Consider the following 16,535-nt stretch of genomic DNA (forward strand, 5'->3'; position numbering starts at 1 on the left):
CAGTAAATGGAGCTTTTCATTTCAGGTCCACATGTTTGACAAAAAATTGTTTCCTCCATTTAGCCACCAACATCCCAAATCAGTTATTTGCCTGGCACTGCTCCCAGGTTTCAGCCACACCAGGCAGGTCACTTGCCTTTCCAGGGTCGCTAAAACAACTTTATAGGTGGCTGCTGCTGCAGTACCCTGGTGCCAGAGCAGGCAGGAGAAATCAAGATGTGTGGCAAAAAGGCAAGCAAGCAAACGTTTCAGTGAGCCAAGCTGTATGATTTCTTCCACAGACTCACAGAATCATTCTGGTTGGAAAAAACCTTAGAGGTCACCAAGTCCAACCATAATCTAACTCCACCAACCATAACCTAACTTTACCAAGTCGAGTGCTTAAACCAAGTCCCTAAGCACCACCTCTACACATCTTTTAAAAACTCCCGGGACAGTGATTCAACCACCTCCCTGCGCAGCCTATTCCAGTGTTTAAAAACCCTGTAGTGAAGAAGTTTCTTCTAATATCCAATCTAAACCTCCCCTGGTGCAACTTGAGGATACTTCCTCCTGTCCTGTTACCTGTTACTTGGGAGAAGAGTCTGACCTCCCTCTTTCTACACCCTCCTTTCAGGTAGTTGTAGAGAGCCATAAGGTCTCCCCTCAGCCTCCTTTTCTCAGGCTAAACAACCTTGGTTCACTCAGCTGCTCCTGACCCTTGTGCTCCACACCTTTCATTAGCTTTGTTGCCCTTCTCTGTATTCTCTTCAACACCTCAATGTTTTTCTTGAGGTCTTTGTCCTCCTCTGCTTTGACAAAATGTAACATTGATAAAACAGAAGTTAACAGATAGAGAAATTATTTTGATGTGCTGATTTAGAAAAAAAGTGCTGATCCCAGCAAGAAACTAATTTTGACATAAAAAATGAGTTTCAGGTGCCTTCATCCCAGACCATTGATTCCAGGTGTGCATCTATCCCAGCTCATACAGCTTCTCATACAGCTGAATTACCACAGGTGCTGATCTCACTGAACACACACTCACCCTGCTCCATAGCTGGACCCAGTGTTGTGCTGGGAGCTGGAGAGGTGCCTGGCAAAGCTGGTGACCCCTCGGTTTCATTGTATTTCTCAGACCAAGAGGTGTTCTCTGTTCCCATCTCTGCACCTGCTCCCAAAGTAGCATTGAGGGTAGGAACAGGAGCATCCCCAGTGGCAAGCAGAGCTGTACCAGAGCCACCTTGAGAGCTGGCTTGAGGCACACCAGAAGAGGTGGGAGCAGAGACTGCTTGATTTGGAAGCACCAGCAATGGTGAACTGGGTTGCTCTTGCTCAACTGCGCCTGAGGGCACATTTGTGAGTTCAGTCCCTCGCTGAGATTCATCAGGGGAAGCTTCTGTCACACAACTCTGCTGTGATGGACTTGCAGCTGGCCAGAGCTCTGTGCTCATGGCTGCTTTCTCACTGGCTGTGATCCCTGTAGCTGTGGAGGTGTTGTCTCTGCTGAAGCCCATCTGTGGTGCCAGGACTTCTTTCCAAGGTGCAGGAGAAGCGCTGGTGGCAAAATGACCATGGGGAGGTTGCTTGTCACCCAGGGGCAGGGTAGCAGGGAAGTGCACAGCAGTGCTCATCTTGGACCCTACAGACATCTCTGTCTTCATGGTGGCAGGGGGAGCAAGGTCTGCAGGGCTTACTTCTTCAGCTGCAAACTCTGTGCTGTATGATGTTTCAGGAGCCATCGTCTCAGCGAGAGGGTCCACAATCTCACCTAAAACACAGCAAATGCACACTGAAATGGGACCTCTCAGTGGATCAGGAAGCACCAAGGTCTGTCCTGAAAATGGGGCTGAGACCACTCAGCCACATGTAACAGCATTACAGAAACAGGTTGGGGATATTTCATTAACACGTTGTAGCATACATGGTTTTTATGGTGTGTATGCCTGCACACAGAAGCAGATTTGTTTTCTGGGTCTCCTCTTCTGGTTGGCAGGCCCATGGGCCACTGTAGTAGGCCCATGGGCCTTCCTGTAGTAGAAGAAAATTAGCACAGACAATCCAAATATGTAAAAAGTATGCCTCATATAGCTCAGCAGTTTGTTGTTAGGCTAATCAAGAAGGATCTCAGACAGATTTTATCTGAAGATATATTTAAGGCTCACCTTCATGTTCAGACAGATCATATATACTCCTTCAACCAGGGACTGCAAAGATGCATCTATATACATGTTGCATGCTATATAAACTGTCACAAGAAAAGCAGAGGTAAAAAACCCCCCACAGCTCATTCCAAATTTTCATGGCAAAGGTGAACTACATGCCAATCCTTTGCTCACCCTCACAGTTCCTTCCAGGTCGGGATGGATTGGTATCCATGGTTGTCTTGCATCTGCAGAGGTACGAGCCCATCAGATTGACACACTCTGCAAACACAGAGCAGTCATTCTCAGCAAGAGAAGCACATTCATCCCAGTCTGTAAGACCAAAACCAGAAGACCAGTCAGACAACCTCTTTTCTGGCTGCATTAAGCTAGGAATAATCACAAATACACAGAAAATAGGAGGGATAATGGGTAGAGGTTACTACTGGGGAGATTCTGACTGGACACAAGAAGAAAGTTTTTCGCAGTGAGCCCAATCAGACATTGGAATAACCTCCCCAGGGAAGTGCTGGATTCCCCAGCATGGGATACATTTAAGATTGAGCTGGACAGAGTGCTGGGCCATCTTTTCTAGGCCATGCTTTTGTCAAGAAAGGTTGGACCAGGTGATCCTTGAGATCCCTTCCAATCTGGTATACTGTGATTCTCTGATTCTGTAGAACAGCTATTCCTTCAGTTATTGAATTTATTAATGTGGCCTTCCTTTTTCACTGTTTACCTGATAGACAAGCTTTGAGTGATGCAGAACACTCCCTGTGTTGTTATTCTATCACATAAATATTCAACCATTGTCCTTGTACTCTGAAAAACATTTTCTCCAGGTAAAGAATTTTTTAATAATATTGTTGCAAGTAAATATTTGCAGTGAAAAAAATATTGCAGGTTTGTATTGTAGCTATATCAAAAGCATATATTATACCAAATTCTGCATACAGTACCTCCAGATACATGAGGTAATGAATAGATCTGTTATCACTAGCTACCAGTAGATAGAATAATAAGTCAGACACTAAGAAGAAATTCTTTCCTGTGGGGGCGATGAGACACTGGCAGGGGTTGCCCAGGGAAGCTGTGGCTGCCCCATCCCTGGCAATGTTCAAGGCCGGGTTGGATGGGGCTGTGAGCAACCTGGTCTGGTGGGAGGTGTCCCTGCCCATGCAGGGGGGTTGGAACTGGGTGATTTTTAAGGTCCCTTCCAACCCAAACCATTCTATGGTTCTGTGATAATAAATAGACTTAATCCACATAATCTTCTGCTCCAAATAAAAGGGAAAATGCAAGTAACTCACATGAGAAGCACTCTTCAGCTCTTAACAGAGGAAGTGCTAAGGGCAAAAACTCTTTTTATAAAAGATTTCTTCTCAAAGGTAATACTATAAAACTGTGATCCTCTTTCTGGTAGTCTCAGAAAAAGAGATCCTCGTTCATGAATGCATAAGTATACTCTCAGGGTGTTCCTTTTGCCTAATTCAGCTGCTCTGAATCAGTTAGGGATGCTTCTTTCATGGAGTTATAGGCCTCTTTTGTTGCTGAGTCTCTTCATTCTTCAAAGAATTAGATCTGGAGTTTCATATTACCATTCTCACCCTGTTCTAGCAAACGTGCAAGAGCCAGGTTAATGGTCTGGACATGAATAATCTCAGTGAATGCTATATAAGCTCTCCCTGTCCACACTCCCTTGTGTATACAACTTTCCAGCCTCAGGGCCATGTGTGAGCATGAGCAGAAAACTAGACTGAAAACTGTGTTTTGAGACAAATAGTTCTGTAATTGTTTTGACAATGCATTTCCTAAGTGTTTCTTCTGCAAATACACAGACCCTAATCACCCATTGTGATTATTTCTTGGAAACAAAGTCCCATTCTAGAAACAGAAACAACAGAGCAGGTGTGTGCATGCACATGTATGTGCTCATCTTTTTGCTTGCAGGCACCCTTCCCATTTTGCTTCCTTCCAGCTAGTATTTCGGTTCCTTTTCTTTTCTTCCTCATTAGGTAACTATTGTATCCATGATTGTTTCCATTAGGCAATTCCATGTGCCTGTGGCCAGCATCTGTCTGCTATATTACAGCCTAAGCCACTTAGAGGGAATACACTTAGAAATATGCAGGACTGACTAAAGCACAGATGAAAGTGCCCTCATTAATGCCTTACTATGCTAAAGAGTAGTTGTGATTCTTGATGGCTTCAAAGACCATCTGAGAGGTGTTCCTGTGCCACTTGCCAAATAACATATTCGCTGGCTCCATTGTCTCCGAGGGTTTCCTTTCTCATCCCTTAGCATGGCTGTTTGAGCAAATGCCTTTGCCTCTGATGGCCACATTCACTCATGCATCATGCCAAAACACTTATGTTCTCTCCTCAGTGCCCACTGGCACTGGTCCATCACTCATGCACATGCATAAATACACAGGCTGCACTTTTTTTCCTCTATAACCATTACACCCCAGCCACAGTGTGCACTGTCCTCTCCTTATACACTCTTGGCACTTTTCTGGCCTTCCACATCTGGTAAGTGCCTTCCTCACACACACACCCACCTCAACCAACAGTTCTACTCCACAAATCATCTTAAAACCACCTTTTATTCCATCTGGTTACCCAGTATACCTGCAAGAAATATATGCAATAGGTAAAAAATCTGTGAAACTCCTTGCCTAATTATGTTGCGGATGCTAAAGATTTGCATGAGTTAATGGGAAACCTGTGGAGGAGAAACCCAAATAAATTGGACTTTGGACTCAAGGAGTCTTGGAGCTGAAAAAAATTGGTTAGTGGATATTACTGAGTGGCATCATCTACACTTGCTGTATTCTTAGAGTTCTTCAGGATCTGGCTCCTGGCTGCTAGTGAGTGTGTGGTATTGTAGTAGATGTATCTTGGGCCTGACTGAGCACACAGCCATTTTTCTTGTCTCACACGAGGGAACCACATATTCGTGTCTCTATTCACCACGGCACTAAACTTAATAATTTATGGGTCTTCAAAGAGAGAGATGCAATTGCTCGCTCCACACCCTTCAGTTGCACTCTCCCTCCTGACTTCTCATCCTTCCTGCTTCAAAGTTGAATTCCCTGCTCTGCCACTGTCACTAAGCCAAGCACGTAGCCTTTTGGTGGCCAGGATCCACAGAGGATCCAGATGGTGTTACTCCACTGGTGCAAGAGGGTCTGTGCAGGCTTACAGGGCATGTCCCAGGGCTCTAGTGGTTCAGGAAGCAAAACAGAGCATTGTACAGATCCTTCCTTCATGCACTGCACTCCTTCGTCTTATTTTCCACATTTCACTTCAGGAAACTCATGTCAAGCAAATGCTTGTTTGGGCAGAGCTAAGAAATAGACCCCTTTTTTCTGTGCCTAAGGAGGAGTGGAGGAGTTGGCTGTGCTCCCAGCTAAGAGTGGTGCTACTGGAAGCCACCTGGTCTTCTGCAGTTAAAGGAACAGTCCAGAGCTATTGCCATCCTCCTCCCCACTCTTTCAGTGCCAGGATCAATATTAATAAAAACATTTATAAAGTATTTCGGCACACATCTGCATCTTGCAATTCAGTACCTGCTACCACTATGGTATTTGTAGGGTTCAGGTGCAATTTGTCTACTGTTTTTTCCCTGTCCTGTTCCACTTACCCTCCATAGGCTCTGCAAGTCCCTGATCACAGTAAATAAGCTTTTAAGGGCACAATACACTGGGGAAGAGGAATAACCCATTCTGTTGGCTTTGGCCACTTTCTGAACTCTGTCTGGCTCTGCCAGATGGGAAACCTGAATCCAGAACTTAGCCCCATGAAGAAAAAAACAATGATTACTGAAGATCAAGCAAAAGCCTGTTTTAACATAAATTCCATGCATGTTTCTTTAGTCCTATTCACTAAGGGACATTTGGAAATTTCTCTGGATGTTTTTTCTATAGAGAAGATGTTAGATTTCTTTTCTAAACCCTGGCCCAAATACAGCCTTGAAGCACAGAACTGTTTAGAGGGCATGTGTCTCTACAGGCTACAACTATTTCACAGTAATCCCATCTGCAATTCAGTGAGAGAAAGGTGTGGCAAACTTCCAACTGCTCATAAGGAGGAGAGGGAGGAAAAATGGCAGGGAAACCAAGAGCTCCACTGCTCCTTAAACATAGTGGAGGGAAGCAGAGCCTGGAGACAGCCAGTGCTCCTTTACTGGACCCCTTCTGGGCTCATGGATAAAAGCCCTTGGAGGAGTTCTAACATCATGGTCTTCCTTCCAACAAACCCCACACATTACCTCTCTATAAAGTACTTCCCGTGAAGAATGGTCGTGATAGACTGTGTGATCAAAATAAAAACCCTGTTTTCTTGTTCAAAAGAATAATAAAAATAAAAATTACCTTCCACAACAGTGTTTTGCTGATCCACCAGAAGTGCAGAGCCATTGTACAGGTAAGAAAGCACTGGGGCAAATGTGAAAGCATCGATTGAAAACTCAGGGTTCTGCACAGTAATCCTGAGCCTCACAATGATGCTCCCAGCTTGCAGGGATTCAGTCTGCACTTTCAGCTTCCCAGATTTATATAGAGCAGAAATATTGGGTGGAAATGACTTTTCAAGCTGAGCAAAGGGAGAGAAGCATCGACAATTAGGAACCCAACAGGAATAGCTCCATTTAAAACCAAACTATTGTGGTACCATTTAAAAGATTTATATATGCATGTGAAGAAATGCTTTGAAGTGTTTCAGAAATCTTACTTTTCAGAGACCAGTGAGGCACAGAGAAGCATGAGTATCCTTAGTGGACTTAGGTACCTCGGAAAATGGTACAAATCTGACCACTGGTCTTACAAAACAAATTTCATTTTGGCTCAAGGGAGCAGAAAATGGCTGTCTTTGCCTGTATCACAGCTGAATTGGCCTGGGAAGTCTGCACATATCAGGTCCTTGATGTCAGCTCTGCATATCATGGAAGTTTTTCATCTCAAGCCTACTATATATTCACTTCAGCTCCCAAACACTGGTCATTTCCACAGGAGCAAACTCTGAATTTTGGCTGCTACCAGCTAGCAGGCTGCCCAAGCAGACTCTGATGCTTATTACTGTCCAGGGACTAGTCTCAACAGAGATGTGACCACTGTAATTTGGAAGATCCAACTGCATGGATGCAGGCTGGTTTGTGCCATTTGGTGTCAGTGCCAGACAATAGTTCAGAAAATGTTTCCTTTACCAGTGTTGGGCATAGCTTTAGCTCCCAGGCATTATTCAAAACTCACCAGTTCAAGGCCAGCCTGCAGATGACTCCAGTGACAAATTTCAGGATGAGAGAAAACAAAAATAGGGGTGGATAATATACAAAAAAAATGTGCTTGAGACAGCCCAGCTTCAAGGTAATATCACAGTTACACCACGGTTGATTACCAAGATGGTAAGTAGATACAGCAGTTGAACAAATGGTATTATTCTGAATGTTAAAGCTGGCATACTGATGTCAATATTTGAGCTGGGCAGGAGCTGGCAGTTTCACCTTACATTGCTAGAAGGCATCTCTGTGCTTGAACCTTTTGTTCCTAAAGACACCTCAAAGCATGCCTTTGAAACACTCAATGTAGTGTCATAAATCAACACATCTTTGTTAGCATTCACCCAGAGTTTGCTCCAAAACTCCTACAAACAAGGTGTTTAATTGGTCTGAGTTCAGATTAGGGTGGGGGGGCACAAAAAAAAAAAAAAAACAAAAACCAAAAACCAAAGCAAACCAAACCAAAACAGAGAAAGGAAAGGAGGGGAACATTGTGCTCCCAAACACCCAAGGAGACAGAAGCAATAGAGGTGAGCGATGATTATTTTTCTTCTCATTCCCATGATACCAATCACACCTGTGTTCATCTCAGAGGAGATTCACTCAAAAAAATCCTCCTGATCAACAAAAGCAAACATGCAGCTATACAAAATAAAAACATATCAAGAGGTTCAACTTGCAGTTTGTCATAAGTGTTAAAGCCTCTTCTCTCTTGCCTTTGAAAGTATAGCTCCACTATTGTTTTGTTTTGTTTGGGTTTTTTTCCTTGGATTTATATTCACCTATGCTTATGGTTCCCCCTTTGTTTTGGAAAAAATCTCCTTTTATATCATGAGCGCAGTCCCCCTGTTTAGGGCCTTTTCTTTAAAAAAATCCCCAAAACTTTAAGAGAACTCTGTGTCTGAATTGTTTTCCCCATTTATGAAGCTGAGATCTGGTAACAGATTTCACCACTCAAGTTTTATCTGTGGCTGATTACACCTGAGCAGTGACTACCTGTGTTTATGAATGCAAAGAATGGGGCTGGAGAAAAAATTCTGACCCAGTCACTTTTCCTTAAAGATGAAAGTGCTTCGAGAGCAGTCAGACATTTATTGAGAAGACAGCACTGAAATGCCACTACTGTAATTTCAATAATTCATTCAAAAACATCAAGTCAATTTAGCATTTATTGTCAAACTAAAGATCCGAGGAAAGGAGAGCCTCTTGAATGCCTGCATTTTTCTTTTCTTTACTCTTATGTAGGGGAAAAATTCTTATTTGCTCCATTGTTAAGAAGGCCAAGGACTCGATCTGTTTAGTCAGCTGAATTTTGTTTTGATTATAAAGAAGAGTCACAGGAAACATATGTTGATTTTCAAGGGATACTGCGGCCAGGATTAAAATTCTCTATTACATTAAATACACTTTAAATTTTTATTTATATATATATCCATACATGTTTATATGTTACCCACAGATATGTTATTATTACCTCAGTAAGCAGCAGTCTTGAAAATTCTTCATATGCTGAACTGCTGGCATTGTCGAAATCATCAGTGAAATTGTAGTTGAGAATCCTCATAGTAACACCAAATATTTTGGCATCTGTAGGACATAATATTAGCACACTCACTGACAAAGAAGAGGAAAAGATTCAGCCAAAACTGTTGCACCCAGACCAAAATCTCAGCTGGTGAAGTGACATGGGGCAAGAAGGTTGAGAGTTTGGTATTAAACCAAGAAAATTAAGCCAATATTTTGTCAGAAGTTTCCTGTGATTTGAGGAGATGCACTTACATCTGGTCCATGAAGATATTTAGGTGCCTAATCACAACTGTGTGAGGACTGTGCATAAACATATCCTTGTGGACCTGACCCTACATAACTCCTGCATTTCAGTTACATCCAGGGTGGTATTGTCTGTGAGTTCATTTCTGGCCCACCCATCACAATTTTTATTATTGTCTTGGCCTTGATCATGTGGCTAGTAAATATATTCTTAAGTTGGAAAGAATAACAAAACACTGTCCGTGCCACTTCTCTGCCTGGTAAGCCCTGACAGGTAATGTACAGAGCACATGAGCAAAAAAAAAAAAAGGCAAGGAATCTGTTAACCACTTTAACCTGTATGAACAATCTGAGGCTGTTACTCTTTGGAATCATCTTTGGAAAACTCTCCTTTTTCTCAAGGGTTCCAACTTCAGACTCTGGAGGTCAGCCTCCTGTTTCCTTAGCCACCAGACCTCCCACTTTCCTTCTACAAAGAGGTGATTTTCTTCTGACCCACACAAGTGTCATCCCTCCTCTGACCAAAGGGATCTGATGAATAAACATAAACCACAGCATTCTCACTGTGGCTAATATTAAACAGTTCACTGACTGCATTTTCAAGAAAATGGAGAGATGTTTATTTCCTTATTTGCATGAAGGCTTAGGAAATAATTTAAGGATAAAGAAAAAAAAAACCAAAATTATGTTTGATCAACACACTAGGGTCTTGTGGAGCTAGCTAATTGAACAAAATTATGCAGGTATTCTGCAAGTTTTCTTACACAGCCCTTATTATTCCCTTTAATCCTGGTCACTCATAAATATTCATCTGAATCTGGGCTTCCTTTGGGCAGTCTTAGCTCAGCTGAACCCTTGACAAACCAGATGACTATATTTCTCATTGGCCACATCTGTCACCCAGGAAAAATGGGGTCTAATGGGAGACGGGAAGGAGCAGAATGCAGTCAGGCACATATAACAAAATAAACCAATAACAAAAAATGTATCCTGCCTTAGCCTGGTATCTGCAATTGTCTGAGTCAGCTTCAATACTGCTTATCACCTAACACCAAAGCTCTGCTGCCTGATAGTCCTGGTTGTGTAAATGCTAAGGTATAGGAGAGAAAAAGCACTGAAGGAGGAAGAACATGGAGTTCAGGGAGGACCAAATGGATGATTGCTGAACTGCAAATGAATGGAGAGAGAAAATGAGGGAGAGACAAAAATAAATCTATTTATATTTTAGTTACCTGTTTTAACATTTTTATGGGAGAGTATGGTTTTCCCACAGGTTTCATAGCTGAGCTCTACAGAGTACATCACACCTGCTTCCAGCCCAAACACCTCCATATTCATTTCCTCTGTCTTCAGGTTTTGTACAATCTCTTTGCCCTTGAACACTTGGACTTGGAAAGTGTGGTTTAGAGTAGAAGTGACACGCCAGGACATTTCAAAACTGTTGCTGGTAACGCTGAAGATTCGGTGGTTTCTCACTGCAGAGGGGTCTATCACAGTCCCAGGAGAAGTAGTCACAGAAAAAGCAACATTACATCTTTAAAGGATTGCCGTATCCTAAATTCATTATAGACAAGCACTTTGACAGTCCCTGGGGAAGCTCCTCTTCACATTATGTCAGGACAGATTCTGCCCCTCACACAGTGCCAGGCCCCTTTCTATGAACTATCCCACTAGAGTGATTATTTGGGTGCTTACTCTTTTTATTTCCATTTATTATATTTGTTCTGCCTCTCCAGTAACACTAATAATCAGCCAGTGAGATACAGGTTCAAGTGACAGAAATAAGTATGGAATTGCTGGTCTCTGCGTTCCACATAAGTTCCCACCTGCTGAGCCTCTTGTCATTTTAATCATCCAAATGCACCTCCTCAGGCCGAGGCTGCCTTGTTTCATGCCTGGAAAAGCCCTGGAGACCCCAGCTTTTAAAGGCTGGGGGCAGAATGATGGGCAGCATTGCACCTATTTATGCCACTTCAGTCCAATGCAATCATTATCATGTCCATGGGAAAAGATGGGATCCTTCAGAGGTGATTCCTCTTCTCGAAGGAGGAGAAGGTGTCTAAATAGGGTAGAATGACTTTCCCTCCAGCAGAGCCTGTCTGTCTCCACTAGCTAGACAGACAGCTCAGACTAGATACCTCTCCTGTAGACAGCAGGAGTCAGGTGAGATGAAGATCATCCCCCACACTAACAGAGATCATGGACCGTTGCTGCTATAATATCAATTATTTCATGGTAATGGCTAGCCTAAGAAAAAAATTGGTTTCTTAGGTTGTTTCAGTGAGACACAACCATTTGCAGGACTCTGAATCATATGGCTGCCAGATGCCTCCAAAGGCATATTGCCCCTGCTATAGAGGGACTGCCCCGGGAAGTGGTGGATTCTCCATCCCTGGAGATATGTAAAAGAGACTGGATGTGGCACTCAGTGCCATGGTCTGGTAACTGCAGTGGTAGTGGATCAAGGGTTGGACTTGATGATCTCTGAGGTCCCTTCCAACCCAGCCAATTCTATGATTCTATGACTTTAGTTTAATTCCTCTAGCTTCAGCTTGGAACAGAAGTAGTGGATGAAGATCCAGCCTGTCCCTCTGAACTGGGCAAAGAACTACTTAAAGCTCTTGCCTCCCAAAAGAACAGGATGTTGTTAGAAGGATCATGATGATGCTCACCCAAAAAGGGCTGAAGTCACCCATACAAAGACAAATCTGCTGGGGTTTGTTCCCATAACAGTCCCTCTGACAATGATAATCTCTAGCAGGGACAGTACTCACAAAGGCTGACTCCAGTGTAGGGTAGCAGTGCCCAGCTTCTCTGACTCACAACACCAACACCTTCATGGACTCAAAATCAAGAGGCTCACATCCCTGTGGCTGTGGCCAGGAGGGGCTCTTGGTCTCAGTAGCAGACCCTCCCCTACCTCATTCCAGGACAAGCCTGGGATGTGCCATGAGCTGAGTCCAGGGCAAGTGAGTGGTGGTGGCCTCACACAGCCCTTGCTGTCTTGCTTCTCAAGAGGGAGGATTATTCAGCACAAGACCTGTGACGGGACCTGGACTTGAACTTGGCTTCTCCAATTGTTACTCCACAGCACCACAGCCCCCAGCCAAACGGGGGAGCTTCACTATTTCCATTTCCATTTGAGGAGTCACTCTAAAACTATTACCAGCTTCTGTGAACACCTTCCTGTAACTCAACCAGCCCCAGGACAAAGGGATCAAAGAGTGGCTGAACTAAAAGCAAGACAAGATTCATCCAAATCCAAGGTTACTTACAGCACCCAGCATCTGTAGATTGGTTAGTCATGGGGAAGAGGCTTGAATTACTGATAGACACAGAGCTATTGCTGATGTTAATGAGATCCAACTCTGAACTTGGAGCAGATGTTGCCAGGCCTAGGGGAAAAATAGCATTATCAAAGAGTTCAAGCATTCCTAACAAAGCAAATCCAAACCAATACCATTCATGTTTCCAAAGCTGAAAAGAAGCAACACAACTAATACAAATAGAAATTAAAATAAACATATTATCATATCAAAAAAGCATAAAACAATATAGTATCTTAATTTTTGAGATTAAAAGATTGTGAAATCGTTTTCTAACTAAAGCACTGAATCTGCAAACAGTTACTTATCTCATTGCCTTTAAGCCTATTAGCAGGCCCATTGATGTTTTTAGGCTTTAAGTGCCTGCCTCTACACATTGCTGACCTGGTACCATGAAGTATTTCACACATCACCAAGCTCTGTCTGCTTCCAGAAGAGTACCCTGTCTAATCCAGGGTGGGATTATGGAACCACTGAGCCCCGCTACAGTCACACAGTCAAATCAGGAAGGAAAGTTCATGTACAAATAGTGTCACTACTCATACTTCCCCAGGAGGCTGGGGAGCTGTCCTGACTCTGGAGGACTTGCTCTGAGTAGTCAGGGTCTGAAGTTAGAGGGTTTGGCAGGTGAGTGAGGACAGCTGAGGGCAACACAGGAGAACCAGACAGGTACTATGAAATAAATACACTGCATTTCAATCAGAAATAGCTAGCAGCTATTTCTGTTACTTACGTGGCATCTTCTCCCAAAAGAAGGACAAGAGGCAACGCGTGCTCAAGAAATCTTTGCCTCCTAAGTGGCTCCTGCGATAGAGTGCAAAGTCCTGTACAAGTGTTCTCAGTACTTCCCAAGGTGAGACCTACATTTCCTACCTTCCTTTTGGGTTCTCAGCTGGTGAGGGTTGACATCTGCATGTTCATGCTGAGGGTCGCAGCTGTAATAACCCTCCAGATTTATGCAAGTGTTTTTCTCAGGACATGTGTTGAGTTCAGCATAGGAACATTCGTTGACATCTAAGAAGAAGAAAACACCTTGCACAGGTACTGATAACAGCATCAATATTGATTTGCAATGTGTGTAGATCAGGCTCTGGCTATGACAAAATCAGATTCAGAAACAATTCAGAATGTATATGGTTACACAGAAAGCTGCCCTTCCCCAAAACTATCCCCTATTCCATTATAACATTATCACTTTTTACTCCAGTTCTTTGGAATAAAAGGACAGCTAGTGGCAGCTCTTGCTTACAGTACCAAGGTGTCATCAAAAACTAAGAGACAGCAGCAGTAGGGAGAAGGAGATCTACCCCCTGATTTTGCTGAAAGTTGGACTGAGTTTGCAAAAGTAAACACAAAATAAGAAGTGATGACAACAGTACTAATGGATGCACTGCAGGAGTGAAAACATTCAGATTATTACACAGTAATAACTAGATTTAAAATAATTTAAACCAAATATATTTAAATATTTAGATACCGTTTCAAAAGTAGGTAATATACTATAGTAACTAAGAGATTATAAATAGTCCTTGTTTCATGCAAGCTACTGGAAGTAACACATAAAAGCAGAGTATGCCCACTTCCCAAGAAAACGTTTCTTCTAATAGCCTGCTTAATACAACTAATGATTGTGCTACAAATGTGAACACCTTTTTTTTATGAAGTTGGGCTATGCTATGAGGAGAAAATAAATTTAATTAAGGAAGCAGGATTATTCCCCTCCAACCTATTCACTCCAAAATAATCATTAGTTAATTACAACTCTCCCTCCTCTTAATGGATAGGTTAGGGCCATACCTGCAAAGTTTACGAGATTCACTACACTGTATTTTTGGAAGAAAACTAATAGTCATAAAGATAAATTCACAAGCAAAGAAGGATGAAACACCCTGAAAAAGCTTCCCCCCATGACAGGATTATAATAATTAACCTTGCACTTGTGTGTCAATCACTTCGTACGTGCGCTTCACAATGTCCTTCAAGGAAGAAGAAACCTCTGCCAATGGAGCTGGCTCGTGCATCCCAATGAGGACTTGAGAGGCCACTGTCCCAGCATATACTTCTGCACGGTTACTCTGGATATGGTGCACAGAGGCATTCAGGGGATGTAACGCACCAGTAATCTAGAAAGCAGGGGAACAGACTCTTCAGTTTCTCATTCCATGCACAGCTGCATGCCCATGAGGCATAGCCTATGCAATGATCATCATCATAATCTGAGTGTAGAAAGCATCGGTTCAGAAACCCCAGCAAAGTGGAAGCATTCAGTTCTGTACTTACTCAAAGTGAGCTCTTCTCATTAGCATCTCCCAATTCACAACAGAGTTACAATACAGTAATGCCAGGCTGAGGGAGGTGCAGAGCTGCATGCCAGATCTCAAATGCTTAGGCAGGAGGATGGAACCCAGGAAGATATGGGAAATCTCTTTGGCTCATAATGCTTCATTACCAAAATCTCAATAGACGTAATATACATTAGGCATCCTATTACTGTTCATCTGTAATAAAGCTGTCTCACACTTTTTACTTTAAGTAACTAAAAAGACTGCTGGAAATGGAATAAAAAGAAAAAGAAGAGAAGCAATAAAGTGAGGAAGAAGGCTAGGATAAAGAGCCATGGAGAGAGAGCAAGACTGACCAAGTCAAAGGAACACGGTGGTGGACTGAGCTTAATGAGTCAGTGGAGCAGACAGGGACTAGAAGACATTCCTCTGAGCAGCAGCTCATTGCCAAGCTTCAGCTTATATTTCCTGTTTCTTGAGTGTTTGACTTTGCCATTTCTTGTCTTAGACCAAGATATAAACATCTGGGTAGATCCCTATCTGCTACTTCTTACTACACAGGGACAGGACCAGAGTTTCTTGCTTTTGTAGGATGTGAGAGAGGGGAATCAAGCTAGGAGCAAGAACTACATTCATGTAATATCCCCATGCTACTGCTACCATTTCTAATTTTCCTGCTCATCAGTGCTAGTTGATGATGGAAGAAGAGTTTGCTACTTGCCCACTCCCAGCAGGGTACTGGAGAGAAGCAGAAATGCAAATGGGAGAAAGAGGATCTGCTACCTTGAGTACCTTTAAAGGCCTCATCAAAGGCCGCCTTTCTCCATGGCATGGTGATAGATACCTACTAAAGAAATGCCTTGAGTTTATGGCCTGGAGGGTCTTTGTCTTAGTACATCAATCCATTCCCTAAATACTCATTAGGGGAGAGAGTGAAACTCCTCCCCAGCCTTAGCACAGCTTTAGTTTCTAGCCTGGTTCTTCCTGCAGGCCCTCCTTTTGGGAATAGTGCCAGCAGAGCCCACACCTCATGCCTTTGTTGGTTACCTTGGAATCTTCCTACCTTCCATGGTGGGGATGGGGAGAGGAATTCGGTGTTGCTGTTCCATGGCCACACACAACACTGCTGCTAACCCATGCACAGGGCAGGGCCTCAGTCCTACAGCAAAAGCAATTCCCTGTTGTCTCCCCCAGCACTGCTTCTGTGGCAGGAATGACATTGAGATGTCCTTGAAACAGACACAGTCTCCTGCCATAATCCTGAAGTCTCACAGAGAAATTTCTGGCTCTGCTGAGTCCACCTGATGTGCAGTTTCCAGAAATGTAGATTGGCTTTGCCTCTTGAAAGGCTTAACTCAGAGCTCTTTATCAGAAAGCATCATGCTTTGCAGGTATTGATATCTGGACACAGATGGTCATAGACCCAAAACTAAAGTGAGACAAATCTGGAGTAAGCATCGTTTAAGCAGTAAAAAACACCCCCATATTTCAGAATGTCTTTAAATTGCCCTGGGAAGTGACCTGGAAAATTACCTGAAGAAGCTCCTAAATCAGTGTTTCTTGAGTTGCTTGAGGAAGAGGCTGACATACACCAGCTAGGGATAAATTAAGACCCCAAAAAATTATCAGGTAGAGCAAAGGAGGAGCAACTGTCTGGCAAGGCTATGCCCAGCACAGAGGACTACAAGGTCCCTCCTGGGCTGGAGCAGGTGGTGGTTCCTGACCAACAGGAACATGGATTCCATGAGCAACACAC

General features: G+C 43.2%; 1 protein-coding gene across 1 annotated transcript in view; it reads right to left on the minus strand.

Moving 5' to 3' along the window:
* The window catches only part of UMODL1 (uromodulin like 1), a 51,123-nt gene that overhangs the window by 22,912 nt on the left and 11,676 nt on the right, over positions 1 to 16,535 (minus strand). The window contains exons 5-12 of the mRNA XM_071752981.1: positions 14,428 to 14,620; positions 13,371 to 13,511; positions 12,447 to 12,566; positions 10,404 to 10,658; positions 8,876 to 8,988; positions 6,500 to 6,719; positions 2,319 to 2,456; positions 1,028 to 1,750 (exon numbers count right to left, since the gene is read on the minus strand). Coding sequence (XP_071609082.1) covers positions 1,028 to 1,750; positions 2,319 to 2,456; positions 6,500 to 6,719; positions 8,876 to 8,988; positions 10,404 to 10,658; positions 12,447 to 12,566; positions 13,371 to 13,511; positions 14,428 to 14,620 — 1,903 coding nt within the window. The remainder of the gene's footprint in view (positions 1 to 1,027; positions 1,751 to 2,318; positions 2,457 to 6,499; positions 6,720 to 8,875; positions 8,989 to 10,403; positions 10,659 to 12,446; positions 12,567 to 13,370; positions 13,512 to 14,427; positions 14,621 to 16,535) is intronic.

The sequence above is a fragment of the Heliangelus exortis genome, chromosome 1, assembly GCF_036169615.1.
Source record: "Heliangelus exortis chromosome 1, bHelExo1.hap1, whole genome shotgun sequence".
Lineage (NCBI taxonomy): Eukaryota > Metazoa > Chordata > Aves > Apodiformes > Trochilidae > Heliangelus > Heliangelus exortis.